Source organism: Pholis gunnellus, assembly GCF_910591455.1.
Source record: "Pholis gunnellus genome assembly, chromosome: 20".
In the NCBI taxonomy this organism is placed as follows: Eukaryota; Metazoa; Chordata; class Actinopteri; order Perciformes; family Pholidae; genus Pholis; species Pholis gunnellus.
In genome coordinates, this window is record NC_136547.1 from 11,864,360 (window position 1) to 11,885,044 (window position 20,685).

Below are 20,685 nucleotides of genomic sequence, written 5' to 3' on the forward strand. Positions count from 1 at the left end.
ATTTTCTATGCTCACTTAACGGCTAAAATGTCTTCTGCGAAATTTCATATCCCTGTATGACTTGACTTAATGTTGTTTTAAAGCCTTCCCCAAAATGCCATGAATATTTTAATGAAACATTTTTAGGGCCACTTGAAGAATTGTGATCTAGCTTTAAAATGTTCAGATTCTCTGAAACCACACAGAGGACCTGACCTTGTAGTCCTCAATGGTGGCTATACGGCCCTGTGCAACACATCTACAAGCAGGTCTATATACAAGCACATGACGGGTCAGTTTCTATGGATGAAACATATCTTTCATGGTATTGTGAGTATGTAAAATATATCTCTGTTGTGTTTTATTAGATTAAATTGTTGAATTTACGGAGCTACTCCAGTGGATTTTAATTGTATTTCCATAATGTCGGAAGACTCGCACAATAAGGTATCTCTTTTTCATAAGACACCCAAGTTGTAATAATGACTTTATTCACAGATAATTGACTAAGTAATATGAATACATTTGGGGTTGCCAGGTTCTCTTTTGTTTGTCGTTCAATGTGACACAAGCTCTGTCTTTTCAGCTCTCCTTCCAACTGAAGTCCCCGCAGACCACAGAGGTATAGCCTCGTCATATCTCACATTTATTTATCATTCCAATTTTCCATGACTTTGTCAATCAATGAATTCTTGAGGACATTGTGTCATTGTTTTCTGTTTTTGTTTTTATTAGTGGGGACCCTGGTCGAAAGCACCCAAATTAAATCTGTGCTGCAGCGGCGAGATATCCTCTGATTGTAAATATGGAACAAACTCCAAAATTGCTTAATAGCATACATTTAGACGACACTACTTGATAGCCTACATTTCCAATAATGCAATTCAAGAGCAACTTTTTTTTGTCAGAGCTTTACCGATAAATTACCATTTATTTCTAACTCCATAACACAGGATTCGGTTGAATATAAATACTCTCAAAGCGCCCATGCTGAGATAACCCTGACGACATCACTATGACATCATCAGGGTTATTTTCTCAGACTTGACAAAAGCTCCTCCAAAGCCACTGAATGCTTCATACAATCAGTGTAAAATCGGTCAATTGCCCTTTTAATCTATTGTTTACGTCATGTAGCCTGTTCCCCATCTCTTGAACTGATATCCACCTGTGCACCGCAGACCTACACCCTCCACACGCACCGACAAACAAACATTATTCAAGCTATTTCAGTCTCGGTGGACCGTACAATAACAACAAGGGAGATAGAGTGGTTTTCTGGTTCGTTGCCAGCAGTGACGCGTCCGAGTGTCCGTCCCTCTTCACCTTCGCTGTCACTTTAATGGAGCCGAGGCCCACAAGGCCCTAAATGACCCCACCTGAGAGACAAGTGCACAGCATGATGGCAGATGGACAGGAGGAAAACAGCAGTAAGTGCAGGCTGTCATCTGTTGACGCTGCTCATAATTAGCCCGTAATCTCCCAGCCGACATGATGCTCTCCATGTGGGTCGGTGCCTCTGCCCTGATGTTTACAGCAATGTATGCTTACAATTGACACCACAACACGGGTCTCTGAGCCACTTTGGACAATCACTTCTCAGCTCTTGACAATCGGTGTCAGGTTACTGCGTCTGCCACTTGAAATGCGCTGATGCAGAGCTTGTAAGTACAGAGTGGTTACTTGAAATAGACTGAACGAATAATTCCTCAAAGAAACACAAGAATGTATGTAGAATATATTTTCTGAAGACCAACTGTACACTTCCTGCCAAGCAATAAACAGCACACAAAGTTAGCGATATTTCCCTCAGGAGTTGGTGGAGACCAAAACGGAGCTAAAAGACAGTGAATATTGCTTGTTGCACTACGTACGTCATGTGGCTAGAAACAGGACTCCAAATAATGCTCATGTTGCTTTATGTATGTTAGATGAGTATGTAGGCAACAGTTGGCTAACAAGTTTGCATTATCAACGTAAAAGGGGATCCATCGGTTTTGTGTTCACAGCTTCATTTCACTCCCGTCTAGTGGCAAAAAATCAATGACTGTCCTGCAAGGGGATTAACACCTGCTACACAAGATGTTTACAACCTGGCAACCCATTAATTGAGGGTTTATCTAACACTGGTAAATGCATGAATAAAGCAATTAGTTACAACGTATTAACTCTTTATAAAGCATTACCTATTAGAAGGTTTTACAACAATGGCTTGAATCTGTGGGTACTTTTCTGGCTCACAAGTGTTAGATGACGTTGTTCACTCTCTCAGTTGGTTTATCTTTTATTTGCAATGTAATATCAAGGTTGGTTATGTATTAAAAAACATTCAGTTTCATGAAAACATGAAGTACGAGGCAACAACAGTCAGTCCTGAATGACATGAGCACAGCACTTAAGAGCTTGCTGGGGACATAGATAATCGCTCTTTGAAAAATCCCAGCTGCAGGGCACAAACACTTCCTCACCCTCTTGTTGGTAAAGGGCGTGAGCGTCAAAAGAGATGACGTAAAAAACCCTGCCTATAATGAACCGATACTACCTTAAGACGTGAGGCTAACCACTGGAGCATTCACGTCTCGATCATTGACATCAAACATTGCTGGCCTCTGACGTCTCTCTTTCCCCTCAAGCAACGTATTTCGGTTGATGAATAATTGAAATGAATATGGGCTTGATATAAACTTTGATAGGACACAGATGATCTTTCTCACCGCCTTCAAGTAGCTTACATCTGGTGTGCTGTCATACTGCGAAGTCCTTGAATGTTTTATGAACGTGGGTGTAGTTCAGGAAGGAATTTAAATTCCTTTTCTGCACAAGCCTTTTTCATGTGGTTTCCCGAAAGATGTTGAGCCTTCGAGGTCCACCCCACATAAACAATGACATGGTATGTTGTAAATTAATTAATTACTGAACGGGGCCAATCGGGCACAGGTCAAGGGGCCACAAAACTGAGTAAAGTCTGTGTGTCTTGCTCCTATGTAGGAGAGGTGATGCGGCCTTCTGCAGGGCTGTGCCCAGAGTCCCGTGTCTCAGAATGCGTCCGTGATCGTCACTTATGATGTGAAGCAATGTGTCCTTGACTATTTTCAAAACAACAAAATGTAACATGATGACACCAGTTTAGTACCTGCAATCTCAGTTTAAAAAAAGGCTTGGACACAAATTAAAAGGCACAATAAAAGATCATAAAAGGAAAAAAAACAATAAAGGTACTTAGTTTTCCTCCTCAACAGGCTAATATCTAGATGGTACAAAAACCTCCTAGCAGAATCCAGATGTTTTGCAGATTAAAACAGTATGACCTATTATTCTTTAACTGTCAAAATGTGTTCAAAAGTTTAAAAATTATGTGCAAAAGGATTTAAAAAAACAACCATAATTGGAAATTTGTAGGATTTGCATCTGACGAGATGTCGAATGACAACAAAAAATCATAAGTTTGCCTCTGATGCCACCTTGTGGAATAAATAAACTGGCAAGAAGCTCTTTTCAAACGCTATTAGACATGTGGACGCATTTAGAAAGATTATATTAACATATATCCTGTGTATTTAATTCAGTAGTTAATCCCTACCTCAAAATATGCATTGATAATCATAATCAGATATATTACAAATGGACATCTAGTCATTACCATAATGCTGGAAACGTCTTCTTACAGGAATCTTATGTAAGAAGGAGAAGAGGACTAGATGTTCTGATGTACTGATTTCACCTTTTCCATTCCATTTATTTTCCATTTCATTGTTCTAATAATTTGTGTATGTGTTTCTGAATCCAATCACCTTTACTGCAGTAGATCTGAACATGTGTGTAACCAGATTTAGGACATTTTGTACAGGTTACATTAGGAAAGACGGTGTGAATAAATACATTTAATGATGGCTGAACTCCATTTAGCTGCTTCAGTTTCAGGGTCCCGTTATTGTGCATGCTGGCTCACTGGGACACTTGAATAGAGCTCAGCCATTGTTCATGTTATTAGCAACACTTGTGCTTTTCCTACACAGACGGGTCAAAATGTTTGCTGTGAAAAAAAGCCTGTTGGATCCATGACATTTAACACAGAGCGAGAGCTGTTTTCAAGTAGCACAGAAACTGACTTTGAATAACTGACTTTAAAGAGTAAAGCAATCATCAATCAAACGTCAGGAAATCTTTCCATCAATGAGGGGTATTAAAAAAAGATTGAAACAGTAAAGGTCCCGTCTTGTCATCCCTCTGTAAAATCAGGACGGGTTTTAATAAGACAGATATTTGAGCCCCGGGGATATGCGAAGTGTCTGGGATTTATCTCGTGGGACTCCTCATCTTTACAAAGAGGCAATTCTGGTAAAGGAGTCGGGGCAGAGCAGATAGATTATTTGTGGGGATTCAACGGTATCTGAGGCTATACGTGAGGTTTGTATTAAATCTGCTTTCCTGCTCTACAGTTTCACCAAGACTCTGGAGGAACAAAAGGATCTGAACAAATGCACCTCATCCTCTATTCCTCACCAGTGATGGAGAAGCTACTCGAGAGGAACGTTTGGAAGAACGTGAACAACAGGAAGGCTGTTTTGTTATTATTGATCTCGCAAATGTGGTGTTGAGGAGTTTGCAGAAAACAAATACTAGGCTACACATGAGGCTGCATACACTTCCCAAACCTTATCGTCACATTAACAGCGGAGGGTTTCAACTTTGCATTTTAATGGGCTGTTCAAGTTGCAATTCAGGATGTTTCAAAGCTTGCTGAATGTAGCAGAGTCGTAAAATGAATAGAAACCATTACATTTGTATGCCCGTGTCCAGTAAGTGCTGGTTGTTTTAATTGAAATTGTTGAATATCTCAATCCTATCCGCCAGAAAACTGGAATGGTGGAAGCCTCCTTCCCCGGACGACAACAACCTGATTACATTTCCTCCCTTTTAAAAACATATTGACGTGTCCATACATGGATGAACATACATGCTCATCGGAGAAGCCGTCCTGTGTAAGCTTTCCACAACTGGTAGATATGATGGATACATGACATTTTAGTGATTGCAGTGGCGTAGAACACAAGGAGGGCTCGGTGCACCACTATAGCTTATCAAAAGCTGCATTATTCTTCCTGGTGATGCATATGCAACAAGTCTGTGGAGTTCTCGTGGAGCGACTGGCAGGCGAGTGAGCTTTACTCTTCAACGGTTTCCTTCTTGCTGGTCTCCTGTCCTTCAAAGATGGGGTACTTGCTCTCCACTTCGGCCCAGGTCAATGTGGCGTTGGCCAAATCCCGAACAATCACAGGCAACTCGCTGACCTGAGGAGAGGAAGATGGTTTTTATTAATTGTGTTAAATGGTGTGTGTAATTACATGTACAGAAACCTGTAACGATGCTTTAGGTTGTGGTTATGCGCATAAAGCCAGAGTGAAATGTGAGCAGTTTTGTGTCCTGTGTATTTTCTTTTGTTTTTTTTACAGTGACAGTATTACATCACGGTATTATAAGGTTGAAACTGGATACTCCACTCAAAACATGCCTCTCCTTCTTTTCACTCTATTGGCGATGTAAGGGGACATATCTTAATAAAGACACATTTGGTGTTTAGCCTATTTTTTCTGCGTGGCGTGCGCTGATCTCGGCAAAAGTGAGAGTGAAAGTGATCCGTCGATAATCATATTGACTCGAGCACTGCAGTGTCTCACACTCAAGCATTTACTTGGTGATGTCAGTTAGGTCCCTGAGGGTTCAGGGTTTAAGGGGAACATTGGGGATTGGGCCACAGATCTCATTTGTAATCTTGGTAAAAACCAGAATGTGTGCGTTTATCCCTAAAAGAAAGCCCCAAAAAACAAGTGAACTTGTGCTGTACCTCGGCCCTGATCTGCCTCATGGAGTCGCGGTCTCTCAGCGTGGCCGTGTGAGGCGTCTTGTTCACCGTGTCGAAGTCGATGGTGATGCCAAACGCCACTCCGATCTCGTCCGTCCTGGCGTAACGCCGGCCGATGGATCCCGCAGAGTCGTCCACCTTGTGAGACACGCCGTTTTTGGTCATCGCCTCAGCTTAAAAGGGAGAAAGAGAGAAACATAGCAGTTGACAAGTTGAGTTAATATGTTAAGGCGGCAGCAGCGGCACATGCAGACCGAAATAGAAACATATACTTTATCATTATGTGGGCACTTACATAACTCCCTCACGAAGGGCATGAATTCCTGGTTTTGACTCAGAGGCAGGACGGAACATTTGTACGGAGCTACAGTAGCCGGGAAGCTAAAGTACTGAAGAGAAGGGAAACAAAGATTTCAGTAAATGAAGGAAACAAGCTTTTAAACTCAAATCACAAAAACAATTATCAAATCATACAACAGAGAGACCTGGTTAAAACACAACAGCAATACAACACAGCGTTACAGACAGTACATTCACACAGTTATGTGCCAAAGTGGTAATTTGATTACCACACTACTGGAGTCGAGTTTGGAGTTTTAAAACGATCTCCGTACACACGGCGTTTCAGTCTTTAATAATGAAAGGTCGCGCTTGATGCTTTGCTCTGCTGGTGACTGAAGTCTCTGTCGTTGTGGAGAGCAATCAATGTTTTGCTCCTTTACAGTTTATGCGTGTGGACTTCACAATAGTTGTGCAGAACAAAATAAGCATTAATAAGGAAAGGAAAGTCCTGTTTTGTGTCCGTCCTCCTCAAAGCCGCTAACCGTGACTTCAGACGGCCGCTCCCGTAGGGCTGATAACACCGCTGGACACGCCGCCAACAATAACAAATGTTTTAATAGTTTGTCAATTAAAATGTGCGCCACATCCTATTACGCCTTTCCATGCAGGTGGCCAATCATATATTATTTGCAGACCTCTGACCTCGGTAAACTATTGTAAGCTATTATGTTGACCACGTTAAGAGCTCTCTGGGAAGCAGTGTTCCCGTGTGTTTGTTGCTTTTATCGTGGAGGATGAGACGGAAAAAGAAAAAGAGGTTCTGGTGAAGTGTGGGAAAAGTGACTAAAGTTGCTGCCGTCTTGGTGCAGATTATTTTATTATTATCATAAAGTATTGGCGCAACATTAACCCTCGGTAAACTATCAATGGATAAATCCAAAAAAATAAAAGTCAAGGAGGAAAATAGAGAGTTTAATTCTGCGTGGACGTATTGATTTGCTTTCACTGTCAACGATGCTGGTTTACCTGTATGCTTGAAATGTGGCGAGAAATTAGCAAACAACAAAACATGCAATGTTTAATGTCACTTCCAGAACAAGCACACAGCATTTGATGAAAAGTATCACGCTGGAGATGAGTGAAAAAGAGCGATTCTTCAACGCTGCAGCAAACTGAGCACGTTTATTTCTCCTCTTCATAAGAGTTTGATATTGTTATAACGGGTAAAATGTCAAGAATTGTCTTTATTCTTGTTCTATAATTTCACAAATAGGCAGACTCTAGAAATCCAAAGCTGCCTGAATCCAAAATATCCAAAATAGCCTGAAGTTCTTCCTCGCCTCCAACGTGACAACAGCAGATTTTGCAGCTGCAGCCTTACTGGTCAATACAGCACGCACCGAGGAATGCATTGCTCAACACTGATTGGAGATCCACATCAAAATAAAGTGTTGATTAAATAAGTGTTTAACTAAATAGCGAGGATTCAGGACGACACTCTACGATAATCACTATCGACTCACCGTTCTTTGTTCATCACCTTCTCTGACGTGGAATGTGTGCTCAAAGATGGTGTACATGATCCTACCGATGCCAAAGGAGGGCTCGATGACATTGGGAACAACTTCCTCCACTGTGGACGACAAAGACGGAGGTGTGTTATTGAACGCACCCCTGACATAATCCTGTATTTTAAAACTTGGCCCCGAGGTGTTAAAAGAGAAAACACGGGAAACTCAACATTAAACCAAAACAATAAAATGAATAAATCTCACCATGCAGAGTTCTCTGGAACCGCTTCACACCGACCATGTCCTTGGTGAGTTTGAAGGTCTTGCCTTCTGACTCGATGGTGAACTCTCTGTGGAGTAAAAGATAACGCGCTGACTGTGCTGCGAATGACAAAACCACAACCTTTCATCAGGCCACCATTCATACTATAAATAGCACTCACCCAGTCTCATTGAGCAGCTTCTCCTGCTCTGTAATGAAGCACTCGTCACACAGAGACAGGTACTCCATGGCTATCTTCGCATCCTTCTTATACGCCTTTCCAATGGCTCCTTTGTTGGGCTCGAACTGGACGACATTTATAACTTTGTGTGGAGAAGTTAAGGACAACAACAAGGACTCTGGCTGCTTAAAATGTTCTTTGTTGTTTGATGGAACAGAGATTTTCTTTTAAGCGCTGCTGCGGTTTTAGGATATGGGTTCTTTTAGAGGCTTTTCAGCGACCAAAGGCACCTTTGTCGCTCGCGCATGGCACAGCAGATCGAAGCAGGACCGGTCAGCACATCCCACGATTTCGATCCAGCCCTGCAAGGGACAAACATAAAGGATAAAGGATAAAGGAAAACATTTCCTCTGAGCAAAAGTGTGTGGACTCCCCGATGAGCCACAAGGAAACAGCGCAGTGGAACGTACATATGAGGTTTTGGTTTCAGCGTCCCAGCAGTCACAGGCGTAGTGAGCCATCTCGTTGTCCATGTGCTGTCGGAAACGCAGCTTGTCTTTGGCGACACCAACTCTAGTGAGGTAGAGGTAGATCCTCCCGATGAAATATCCCAGGACGGAGTTATTGATCACTCCCTTAAATGAGAGAAGAATGAATGTGAGTGGGAAAGTTCATTTTTGTCCTTTGGAAACAGTAGTTTGACGAAAACTATTTGTTACAGCCCTATAAAAAGCAATGCATCATAGTATTGTTCTTTGGTTATTCCAACCTGCTCCACAGCGTCACCCAGCCTCATGATGTGTGCAGACTGGCCACTAGTCTGAGCCTTGGAGGAGTATAACGTGATGTCCAGGTCGGCTACATTGGAGAACTTCGGGTGGACCTTCTCACTTGGATCCACAAAGTGCTCGATTTCCGCCATGGTGAACTCTCTGCGTGGAAATGTGAAGCAATTTCGTTCCCATTTTATGTCATGAGTCATCTCTACAAGTCCAGACAGAACGGTGAGGTGACGGGGCGGATCTCTCACCTGACACGAATGAGTCCAGAGCGAGGAGAGATCTCGTTCCTGAAGGAGTTTCCTATCTGAGCGGCAGCAAAGGGAAGCTTTCCCTGGTTAAACTCCAGCAGACGTTTGAAGTTGAGGAAGATTCCCTGAGCAGTTTCAGGCCTCAGATAGCTGCAGAGTTACATTGAAATACATTGAAATAAATCACAATGACACAAATGTCAAGGAAAAACTTCCCGCAGTATTTTTTGTTTCATTTTACCCCGCCGTGTTCCCCCCCGGTCCGATGGACGTCTGGAACATCAGGTTGAAGGAGATGGGAGCTGTGAGGTCGTTTCCTGTGGTGGGAGACTTGACGTTGTATTTCACGAAGAGATCGGTCAGCTCCTGCTGGGTGTAGTTGTCCATCTGAAGATAATAATAGAAACAGATTTAAAACCCCGTCAGAAACAGCTTTACCAAAAAATAATCCCTCAAAAAGGAGCATTTTGTCTCAATTAACACTGACCTGAGTGGTGACTTCCTCCATCTCAGCCTTCTTCTCTGCCGTGCACTTCTTATCAGACATCAGCTTCTGGAGGTGGGCTGCAGGACACACAGAGACGTGAACACAATGCTTCCACAAACCGATTAAACAAAAGAAATGAACCTTTATTCTACCTACACTGAGCCAATGAGCTCAAAACTAAATCAGCAGGATGACATGCACATAGTTTCAGAGTAGGGTTGAGACGTCAAAACGTCTCTCGTCATTTCTCAGATATTACAGAACACGACTTGACATATTTTCATTACATAACATGTTCAAGTTTCATTGTGTCCTCTGAGCCAATTAGCCTTTCCCACCGGCTTTTTTTGGCACAGCTCCAGCCTCTGTGATTCTAGCAGCTTGCATTGCGTTTGAAAGCCCCCGTGTGAAAGCTTTGAAAGCTTGTTCAGCCAGCAGAAGCTACTGACAACACAAGTTTGGACCGTATCCACCCCCCCCCCCCGTCTACAGAGTCTCGTGAATAATGCACATGAAACGCTTACAAAGACCTCTGCTGGGGTTGTTTTTAGGATGACTAATCTTTAGTTTACACTATGGAGGAAGCCAAGTCTCTAAATCTACACAGGCAGGAGAACAAAAGGCTTACCTTTGAGGAGGTGGTCGGCCCTGAAGCATTCGCCATTCTTGACATCTTTCACCATGTAGTCAGCAAATTTGTCCACATGTCCTGATGTCCTAAAAAGGAAAAAAATATATATATTTTTTAATTCCATCCAATCAATATATCTGCAGCCAGGCTATGGGAAGCTGCTATAGTGGCAGCTTTCATGCATACAATTGCAGAATCAATAAAGAAACCCACAGTTCAGCACTCTGGAGCTGACTCTAGGAACCTTGAGTCACTTTCTTCAGCAGTTTCTAACATTATCATTAATTAAATAAACACAAGAGATAACAAAATACTGTTTAACACCCATAGAAAACAGGCATTAGGGACACATACTTGAGGACAGCCTCCGGGGTCAGCATGGTGCAGTCTATCTCCAGGATCTGCTCCTCCTGGATGAAGTGATGCCTCCAGGCCTGCAGGATGTTGTTCTTCAGGGCACAGCCCACGGGGCCGAAGTCATACAGGCCGCTCACACCTGAGGAGCATTACTGCATGGTAACGGAGCGCTGAAAAGACTGCGTGTACGCTGATACAAGCACCATCTGAAACCTTCATTTCCTTTAACGTTAGCTTTCAAAGTCTTACCTCCATAGATGGCAAAGGCCTGGTCGTAGAAGAATCGCCTCTTGAGGGTGTCCTCCATCTTTGATCTGTCGACAATGTCATCTTTGGGTTGCAATGACAGCTCCTGCAATGCAAATTATGCGTTTACCGTTATTGACATCGTTCACCATGTAGTCAGCAAATTTGTCCCGACGTCCCCGGGGAAAGAAGAAGAAACAAAACGACGTGTTAAAGTTAGTGTTAGGAATTTTAAAAAATCAATCGAAACAATGTTACATTGTAGCACTTTGGAGCCGACTGTAGGAACCACCAGGCAGCAGTTTCTAACGTTATCCTCACTTAATGAACGTAAAACACCAAAAGAGAACAAGATATAATTTGTAAAGATGTTTGGTTAATTTCTTTAAGTGCTACTAAGTGGCCTTTTGGCATTACGTTACATTGATTTCATATCAGAACGTTCAAGTTCAGCACATCCTCTAATAAAGTCCACCACGATGTCAAACACCTGAAACTTGAGCCGGTGGGTCGATAAGTGAACAAAAGTGTTGGGACACTTCCCAAATTTAAATGAAAGTGCATCAATACTTGCAGCACAGCCAGGTTATTACAGAGAGGGTAGTAGTGTATATACATCTACAATGGTAATTATTGTGTCTTTTATCCACAACACATTCTCTGAGGCTTGGCAGAGCTTTTTGAGTCACTAAAACAAATGAATCAGATTGAATTCATTCATTAAATCCACTCACCTTGGCCTCCAGGGTTCTCTTCCTTGCCTTCAGTTCAGCCACAGCTTTAGTAACATCCACATCTGGAACTCCATCCTGTTTCATTTGGCGCACAAGCTCCCCCTGAAACAGAGGTGGCATAAAGGAAAACCCTTGAGCCTACATTTCAACTCAGGTCTGAGACGCTTTACAAAAGCAATCGGCCATTTTTTTTGGGGGTAGCAGCATTTATTTAGCCCTTTCCCTTAACCCCACCCTGCTCATAAATGCCTGCATCAACAGCAGCAGCAGCAGCAGCACTGAAACGTGGCAAAGGGTGCAGACATGACAGCCAGCTAGCGTTAGCCGTTAGCTAGCAAGCAATGGCTGTCCTCTTTCATTGACAGCTTCGTGAGCCGGTTAGCCGGTTAGCCTGGCAAGCTAACAGGCTCAATGTGACAGGAGGCACTAAAATATATATTTCCCCCCAAACAAACAGACTTGGTCCACATCGGTAGAGATTGTGAGATAACTAGTGTTACCTGTTCTTTGACTGCAAGCCTCAAAGGGGCGAGAATCACTTCAATGTTGCCGTCCATGGTTTGTCCTTCCGCCAGGTGCTGCCACAGACTTTGCTTTTTCTTCTTACACAAGCAGACCGACGTTGAAAACGCCCTGTTTTTGGGGGCGTAGCGGAGCGACTGCCGAACGATCCGGACCGTAGACACCGGACGGAAGGCGGATATCTCAGTGCTGGTCCTCAGCAGTGCTGATGCTGCGCTACGAAGCATGGACCGCCGTAATGCGAGAAGAGAATGACGAAATCTCTGAGAAAATAAGTAAACGCAGCTTCCGCTCCGGTCAAGCACTTTCATTACGACCGGAACGAGCGCTTTACGACGCATCGGCAGATTCGTCAAAAACAGTAAAAAAAATAATAAACTGACAATGAAAATTACATTAAATTAATAATAATACATAATAATTAAATTAAAGTACAATTTCATCCATAAAAAGTAACAGGAAACCAAAATGTTATACAGTGATACAGCTATCTATGTATATATGGTAGCTAATTAGCTGCAATTATGTTCCATACAGGTGATAAAGTGTCTGCACCTTTAATATTAAGTGCATTTGCAACAAACAAAAACATTATTGGAACTTGTATTACATTTTGAAGAAACCTTGAGTGTTCATTTATAGCTTGAAACTGAAAGTGACATTTATTCCACTTATTGTAAATCATTTCTTTTACATATCACTGCAGATATGTTCCACTGCCAAGGCTAGGCTAGCTGATAACTAGGCTACTATCAGGGCTGCAAGGGCTAATGTGCAAATATGTTTAGGTAGTAGTAATAAAGAGTACCTTATATATTAAGCCAGTGGCTTTTGCATTGTAAAGGGGTCCAATGTCAGAATCTAGTTTTATTGTTTCAGTCAAACTAATAAACAAATTACTGGGTCTTTAAAATTATATTAGTCTACCATAATGTCTTTTGTGTGCACAAATGGTCTAAACAATGTGTCAGTGCTCTGGGTCCAGACATTGGGTGCTAGATGAATGTAATAATTAGGAATCTAGACTATGAATAAAGGTTGAACAGGTGCTATTTGCTCACTTTATTATACAGCAAAATACAATACCTTTTGTCTGAGCTTCCTGGCTGATGCAACAGAAAGCCCTTGTTTCAAACAAATCATCTACCCGTCTGCAGACACACAAACAGGCGCCTCCCCTCGTCTTTCCTCTGCTTTAAGAAAACCCTGAAGAGGGAAAGGAAGGCAGTTGAGTCCGAAACCGATCAACAGCTGACTGCAGGAAGAGCGCGGTGCAGAGAGCTTTAAATACGTTTCAACATGGAAGAAGTACTGGCACCTTTTAGGGAGGCTGTGAGGAAACAGGTGAGATATTAACAATATACATAAATAATATTGCCGATTTTATTTTTAGCAACATTGTACAAAGTTTCACAGTCTATGCCTGTCAGAGTCGAAACAAGTGTAAAACAATGTCAGTGCAGAATGTTCACGTTGTTTGGCTTCATTGTTGCAACGTGTCACATTGAATGTTCGTCAATGACTAGAAATGATACAGAGCATCGTGGCATGAAAACTAAAGTGAAACTTAAAGTTGCTGGCTGCTGTTGCTCCAAACCGTTATTTGTTTTGCACTTTATAACATATCTATAATATATCATGAATAAATTAAAAAACAGCATTTGATTTTTATTAATTTTACAATTAAAGCATAGAGTTCAGGTCGGTGTGAATGAACAATTAAAGTTATATTTTTTTTAGAACAAATGGAAATATAAAACAATTCCAAGGTACATTTTTCTCTGAGGTTTTGTGTGACAATTAAGTAAAGTCTTTGGTATTTTCCTGCAGGGTGACTTGGTGCAGCAGTTGAAGGAAAACGGCGCCAAAGAGCAGGAGCTGAGCAGAGCTGTTGCGGAGCTGAAAGCCCGGAAGAGGATTCTTGAAGCAAAGGTCAGAATCTTTTCCTCTCACTCTTGGGTTCCACTTTACATTTCAGTGTAAGAATAACTATACTTTGCATGTAATTCTGGTATTTAAAAAAAAAAGGTAATTGATATTATTTTAAATCCTCACTTGTAGGAGCTAGCCTTGCAGCCCAAAGATGAGACGGTGGACAGAGTGAAGATGGAGGATACCTTAAAGAGGAGATTCTTCTACGATCAGGCTTTTGCCATATATGGAGGTAAAGTAGAAAGCAAAAGCAAAACCACCCAGCAACATTATCAGTGTTGAGTGCAGACAGAGCGTGCATACTTACAGGAAGATATTGCCCCATTATGTTCCAACGTGCAGACTAACCACCGGTTGATTCTCAGGTGTGAGCGGCCTGTATGACTTCGGCCCTGTTGGCTGTGCCCTGAAGAACAACATCCTGCAGGTGTGGAGGCAGCACTTCATCCAGGAGGAGCAGATCCTGGAGATAGACTGCACCATGCTGACCCCAGAGGCTGTCCTCAAGTGGGTGCCAACAAACTCCCAAGAACATGCACAAACCGACGTTCAAATGTGCAAATTTAAGTTTGCACTTGTTAACCTGTTGGCTCTTTTCAGGACATCGGGACATGTGGATAAATTCGCTGACTACATGGTGAAAGATGCCGTGACCGGAGAGTGCTACCGCGCCGATCATCTCCTCAAAGGTGACTTTGTCTGTCATTCATTCAAATGAGTCACACCTAGTTCGGTGCTTCCCTGAGCTTTCCATTATTTTCTTGCATTTCTAACAAGGTGTCAGATTTCATCCCTAAAGAGGAAGATGAACCGTAGGTCAGACTCTTTTCTCAGAGGAGATGATTACAAGTGGAGCTGTGCAAACTCTATTCATCTAAAACTTGCATGTCATACATTTGCAGGACTTCCTCAATCTGGAGTCTGTCTCTTCATCTGTGGTTACTCTGATCATGTTAGTTATAGTACATTTATTTACACCTCATGCAGAGACACGCTGAGAAAACCAGTTAAAAGTGCTGATGTGGGGCGTTCACACAGTTTTTCATTCATGTCTGTGACATAAAGACATTTTTTTAAACTTATAGAATTATAAATATTTTCAATGACTTTCAAACATACATTGAGTTTCAGTGGAAAAGACACAAAGACAAGTTTAGAGGAAATTACTTTTCTTGTAAATAGACTATCATACTTTAATTTAAAAAATGTTTTGGCTGTAATTGTGTGTATTAAAAGCAAAACAATATTTCTTACAACCTTGAACTGGTCTATAGCAATAACTTTGAGTGATTATCACTCAAATGCCTGTTAAGATTTAAATGTTGGGCTTCTGGCAGCTTTAAACTTTGTTAAATTGACAAGTTGGACTTATAGATGAGTATCTGAGGACAATTTAAAAGGTGATGAACAACATTGAAAATAAGTATAAAGAACAGAAAAATTAACCCAGAAACTTAATTCTTTAATGTATCGTCCATATTGTCTTTTTGCAAAAATGCTAATAATCAAGACTTAAGTGATTAAAAGTGTGAATTCCCTTCTTTCAAGCCAACATTTGATTGAACCACTAACAGCTGCTAAATAAGATGTTTTTTTTCCCTCACAGCTCACTTGAAAAAACTAATGTCTGATGAGAAATGCTCTGCAGAGAAAGTGACCAAGATGGAGGACGTAATCACTCAGGTGGGTTCTTAATTAACAACACAGTTTGAAGTTGCTGGATATACTAACATCTGCTGGTTGGGAAAACAACCCTATAATGGTTTGCTCTCTGTTCTAGATGGACAACTACACCCAGCAGGAGCTGACGGACCTCTTTGTGAAATACAACGTCAAGTCTCCCTCCACAGGAAACGACCTCACACCTCCCGTCTCCTTCAACCTGATGTTTCAGACGTCCATCGGACCGGGAGGGAACACTCCCGGGTACTGATCAGTGAAACACATCATCTGTCTCAAGTGAAGTAAACATTGGCCGTTATCTAACTTGCAGCCAACTAATTGTGTAACTTTGCAGCTATCTGAGGCCTGAAACCGCTCAGGGAATGTTCCTAAACTTCAAACGCTTGCTGGAGTTTAACCAGGGAAAGCTTCCCTTTGGTGCCGCTCAGATTGGAAACTCCTTCAGGAACGAGATCTCACCTCGCTCTGGACTGATTCGCGTCAGGTATAGTCTGACACGCCTTCATCGCTCAACTGCAAATTCTAACGACTACACAGTGAGATGTAAACTTCTCCTGCTTGCAGAGAGTTCACTATGGCTGAGATCGAGCACTTTGTGGACCCAAACGAGAAGGTCCACCCTAAGTTCTCCAACGTGGCCGACCTGGACATCCTGTTGTTCTCCTCCAAGGCTCAGACCAGCGGACAGTCTGCACACATCATGAGGCTGGGTGACGCTGTGGAGCAGGTGGGACTCATTTTATTGACTTATTGTTATACATAGTGTGTTTATTCTTAGTGCTGACAACATGCCTGGTCTTATGTGGATGTTGTTACTAATGGTCACTTATAAATGTTCATAGTGCTCATTTAATATTATATAGCGGTAAATAGAGGATTTTGTTATAAATGTTACGTTATAAATCTCTCATATATTCAATTTCGTTACAGTATGTGTCATATAAATGTCTTTCTTATGAATAATTATACATAGATTATATTATTTGGTTTTATAACTATAATACATTAAGTTTAAACTTAATTGAAATTCACTACATCAGTGCTGCGATACTGCTTGTAAAAAGTTGTATTTTCTAATAAGCGATGTCAATCTGAATGATCAAGCATCATATTAATAAATTGCTTATATGAGACCAATGTCGTGATGATGATAATAGGTCTAAAAACAATATGTTATTGTCAACTAATCTTAATTATACGTATATAGTGAATAGATTATCAGGATCATTTGTTGTGATAATGACGATCATCATTTTTTCTTCTGCTACAGGGAGTGATCAACAATTCAGTGTTGGGTTACTTCATTGGAAGAATCTACCTCTATCTAATCAAAGCAGGGCTGTCCAAAGATAAAGTGCGCTTCCGCCAGCACATGGAGAACGAGATGGCTCACTACGCGTGTGACTGCTGGGACGCCGAGTCCAAAACCTCCTATGTAAATCTTTTTTCTCTTTTGTTCACACGTATGGACTGAGAACTTTGTGGACGTAAGTGGAGACTAGTTTGTTTTTCTCTCTTTTAGGGCTGGATTGAGATCGTGGGCTGTGCTGACCGCTCCTGCTATGACCTCTCGTGTCACTCCAGAGCCACCAAGGTGCCTCTAGTGGCTGAAAAGCCCCTGAAAGAACCCATATCCTTCTATTCTCCCAGTCCAGCAACCTTACAACCATAACATCTCATTATGTTTTTTTTCCGTATGTAGTATGCTTTAAATGTATTCCTAAACAGTGATGCTACAAATCACTCATTTTGGAGCACGTTATTAAGAGACACAAGCAGTATGCAACGTTGCCTTGTCCAGTGTCTTATCTGATACTACCAGCAGGGGTCGCCAAAGTCTGCAGTGTTTTAAAATCTGGATCTTTAAAGTCAACCTCTCAAGAGTGTGTTCTACTTATTATCACATTTGGATGTTTGAGCTTCACTGTGCAGCCTGACGTATGTGCAGATTTTGACTCTAGATCTTTATCTGCTGAAGAGAGAAAGTTTAGTTAAAGCTATTGGTAGTCTTGAGAAACCAGCGAGAGGATACTCTAGATTTTTTAAATTTTCCAAACGAATAGCCCAATGAGAGTAGCCAGCAGCACTAGCTCCTAAAGTCACTGGTCACAAATCCGGTTACAGCCCGATTGATTCGTTCAGGTCGAATGAAATGATTGGACGAGCTGATAACGGTCCTGCGACAGCCACAGCTACTTAATTTTGTTCTTTTTTGTCAGAGCATTTGATTACCAACCCTAGCTTTAAACGGAAATAAAATGAATACTATTAGGGATAAGGAGCTGATTTGTTTGTTTTAGAAGGTTTTATTGAGTATTTTTAACATTTATAGAGGGGAATCATTAAGTAATACATCGTTTGAAAAACAATTTTGCTTGCTATTTGTCAAGTTTTAAAATGTGTTTATTTTCCTGTTGCTACAGTAACATTTCTTGCATACTAACTAACAAAAGAGAGGGCTGCCAACTTAAGTGCACACTTTATTATTCATTTTTTATCTTGGGAATGAATACATGTGATAAAATGTTCCAAACTCACGCTTCACTTACTATCCTTTTCTGTTGTTTTCTACCTTCCTCGTTAAGCTCATTGACCTTCATTTGTTCCTTTTGCTTGCAAGCTGGATTCCTCTGTTTGACTCCTTAACTTCTTCACACAAAGTGGTAAACGTTGTCCAGTTTGAGCCCAATAAGGGAGCCATAGGAACGGCCTTCAAGAAAGATGCCAAATTGGTTCTGGAGTACCTGGCTGCCTGTGACGAATGCTACATCAGTGATCAGGAGAAGCTTCTCAATGACAAGGGGTAATCTCTGACCGCAGTGATCGCTGCTGAAGTCTATTTCTGAAGGTTTATTCATCTTTGTGTATGTTTTTAGATTGTACATTTATTTGGTTCTGTTCATGTCTGTAGGGAGTTCAGCGTTGCGACACAAGGCAGAACATTTAAACTGACCAAAGACATGGTCGTTGTGAAGAGGTTCCAGAAAACTCTGCACGGTAGGAGGCGACACCAAACCTGCTTTCAGGTCTGTAGAGCAGAACAGGGAGTTTGTTCATGTGGGAAATCAACCGTCTCTCTTTTCCCACAGTGGAGGAGATTGTTCCCAATGTAATCGAGCCGTCCTTTGGCATCGGCAGAATCATGCACTCCATCTTTGAGCACTCGTTCCGCGTCCGGCAGGGGGATGAACAGAGGACGGTAAGACTGCTTCAAAACAAGGAATGACACCTAAATGAGAATCATATGGTTGTTTCAATTAAATGACTTATTTTCTCTCCAGTATTTCAGCTTCCCTGCCACCGTAGCTCCATACAAATGTTCCATCCTTCCTTTGAGTCACAACCAGGAGTTCACACCATTTGTCCACCAGTTATGTGAGTGTGATGCTAAATTTCTGCTTTAAGTGTTTCTGAATTTCCTTCTGAAGCATATCTATTCAAACTGATGACTCATTTTGGTCTTTCTCCTTTAAGCTGAGGCGATGACTAAAAACGGCGTGTCCCACAAAGTGGACGACTCCTCAGGATCCATCGGGAGGCGCTACGCCCGCTCCGACGAGATCGGAGTGGCGTTTGGCATCACCGTCGACTTCGACACGGTGAACAAGACGCCTCACACGGCCACGCTGAGGGACCGAGACTCCATGAGGCAGATCAGGGCCGAGGTACAACAATCCAATAACTTTAGCTTTGGTGAACAGAATACAAGGTGTGGACAGCATCATAATTGCAGTTTTTGTTTTGTGCTAATGTACAAAATCATATTACAGGTCGCTGAGTTGCCAGGGATGGTTCGAGACCTGGCTAACGGCACTTTGACGTGGGCCGAGGTGGAGAAGAAGTACCCCGTCTTTGAAGGACAAGAGACCAACAAGAAAGAATAGCCAAGCAAGGACTCCTCTACTGCTTTTCTTTGAACCAAAGTCATTTTTTGAAACCGAAAGCTTGTGAATTTGATATTTCTTCTTACAGGAAAAAGCTATTTTCTCTCATTGGAAGATGTAGTTTGACCAGAAATGGGAAGTATACAGCAGGATCTGGAGATTAGAACGTGTCACATAGACTAAAGGAAAGGTCCACCAGTTACAAACATGCTCGAGGGTGAACACACTCCTGTGGCGTTTCTTTTTGTAACATTTCCCAATGGATGTGTATCACTGATAGAAGCAGAAAACATACATACTGCCAGTTATGGACCTGGATTTCATACATTTCTTTACTATACTGTATGCATTTGTTAACCTTTTATAATAAACCACATACTGCATCAATATTTTTCTTTTTTGGGGTGATATTGTCACGATTAGGCTTTGCCTCTGTGTTCTGTGTTTGTCTACCCTCCTCACTCTACCTGTCAGTCACTCCCTCAGCTTATTCCCTTCACCTGCCTCTGATCACTAATCAAGCACTTCCCCCTCATCAGCACAACTCCTCTCACCTGTTCTTCCCCCTACATAAACTCCTGCCCCTCAGTCACTCCTTGCCAGATTCTTGTATTGTCTACCTGCCCGTTCGGCTTGTCCTGTTCCCGGTTTTCCCGTCTGTCTTCCCTGTCCTGCTGGAATTTCCTCCCTCGTCTCCTGTCTGTTCTGTGGATCCCCTGCCGATTCCTGTATGGTCTGCTAATTGGATTGTTTTGCTCATTAAATATACCCTTTCACACTACTCTGCCTGGTCTGCGCTTGAGTCCTCCACCATGCCCCGTGACAAATAAACCACATACTGCATCAATATTTTTCTTTTTTGGGGTGATATTTATGTTTCCAGCTGTGACACCACTGCACTGTATTTTGTGTCTCTGTCACTAGACGGCACTGTGTGTTGTTTCACAGTTCATCGCAGAATGTGAGAGGCACGGATGTTTGGCACAGCTCAAAATTGCAACAGGCTTAGACCCTCCCAAAACAGATCTGGCAACCAGGAACAAACCAGCAAGAGACAAGAGTAATTTAACAGTTTTTACAAACCCAATGCAACGATTTCAT

General features: G+C 42.0%; 2 protein-coding genes across 2 annotated transcripts; one reads left to right on the top strand and one right to left on the bottom strand.

Moving 5' to 3' along the window:
- Positions 1-4,734: 4,734 nt before the first annotated feature.
- Positions 4,735-12,314, bottom strand: LOC306712387 (glycine--tRNA ligase-like). Its single transcript, XM_079181636.1, has 17 exons — positions 12,064-12,314; positions 11,564-11,665; positions 10,833-10,935; positions 10,581-10,722; positions 10,224-10,312; positions 9,596-9,672; positions 9,350-9,495; positions 9,109-9,258; positions 8,848-9,010; positions 8,549-8,713; positions 8,332-8,440; positions 8,079-8,223; positions 7,900-7,985; positions 7,648-7,757; positions 6,138-6,231; positions 5,825-6,015; positions 4,735-5,270 (listed from the first exon to the last, which is right to left on the bottom strand). Exons 1-17 carry the CDS (start codon positions 12,310-12,312, stop codon positions 5,145-5,147), a joined length of 2,247 nt encoding a protein of 748 aa, XP_079037762.1. The 5' UTR covers positions 12,313-12,314; the 3' UTR covers positions 4,735-5,144.
- A 993-nt stretch (positions 12,315-13,307) lies between these two features.
- LOC306711934 (glycine--tRNA ligase-like) lies at positions 13,308-19,959 on the top strand. The gene is made up of 17 exons (XM_079181020.1): positions 13,308-13,429; positions 13,916-14,017; positions 14,147-14,249; positions 14,383-14,524; positions 14,618-14,706; positions 15,624-15,700; positions 15,798-15,943; positions 16,035-16,184; positions 16,265-16,427; positions 16,971-17,135; positions 17,223-17,329; positions 18,357-18,503; positions 18,612-18,697; positions 18,790-18,899; positions 18,982-19,075; positions 19,175-19,365; positions 19,471-19,959. Exons 1-17 carry the CDS (start codon positions 13,385-13,387, stop codon positions 19,582-19,584), a joined length of 2,031 nt encoding a protein of 676 aa, XP_079037146.1. The 5' UTR covers positions 13,308-13,384; the 3' UTR covers positions 19,585-19,959.
- Positions 19,960-20,685: the final 726 nt, after the last annotated feature.

Excerpts from the sequence above, each read along its gene's own strand:
- LOC306712387 (XM_079181636.1), bottom strand. The coding sequence starts at position 12,312 with ATGCTTCGTAGCGCAGCATCAGCACTGCTGAGGACCAGCACTGAGATA. Across the intron at positions 11,666-12,063 it reads GGCTTGCAGTCAAAGAACAG|GGGGAGCTTGTGCGCCAAAT; the intron begins GTAACACTAGTT and ends CCTCTGTTTCAG. Across the intron at positions 8,714-8,847 it reads TGGGTGACGCTGTGGAGCAG|GGAGTGATCAATAACTCCGT; the intron begins GTTGGAATAACC and ends CTCTCATTTAAG.
- LOC306711934 (XM_079181020.1), top strand. The coding sequence starts at position 13,385 with ATGGAAGAAGTACTGGCACCTTTTAGGGAGGCTGTGAGGAAACAG. Across the intron at positions 14,250-14,382 it reads GGCTTTTGCCATATATGGAG|GTGTGAGCGGCCTGTATGAC; the intron begins GTAAAGTAGAAA and ends GTTGATTCTCAG. Across the intron at positions 17,136-17,222 it reads CCGAGTCCAAAACCTCCTAT|GGCTGGATTGAGATCGTGGG; the intron begins GTAAATCTTTTT and ends TCTCTCTTTTAG.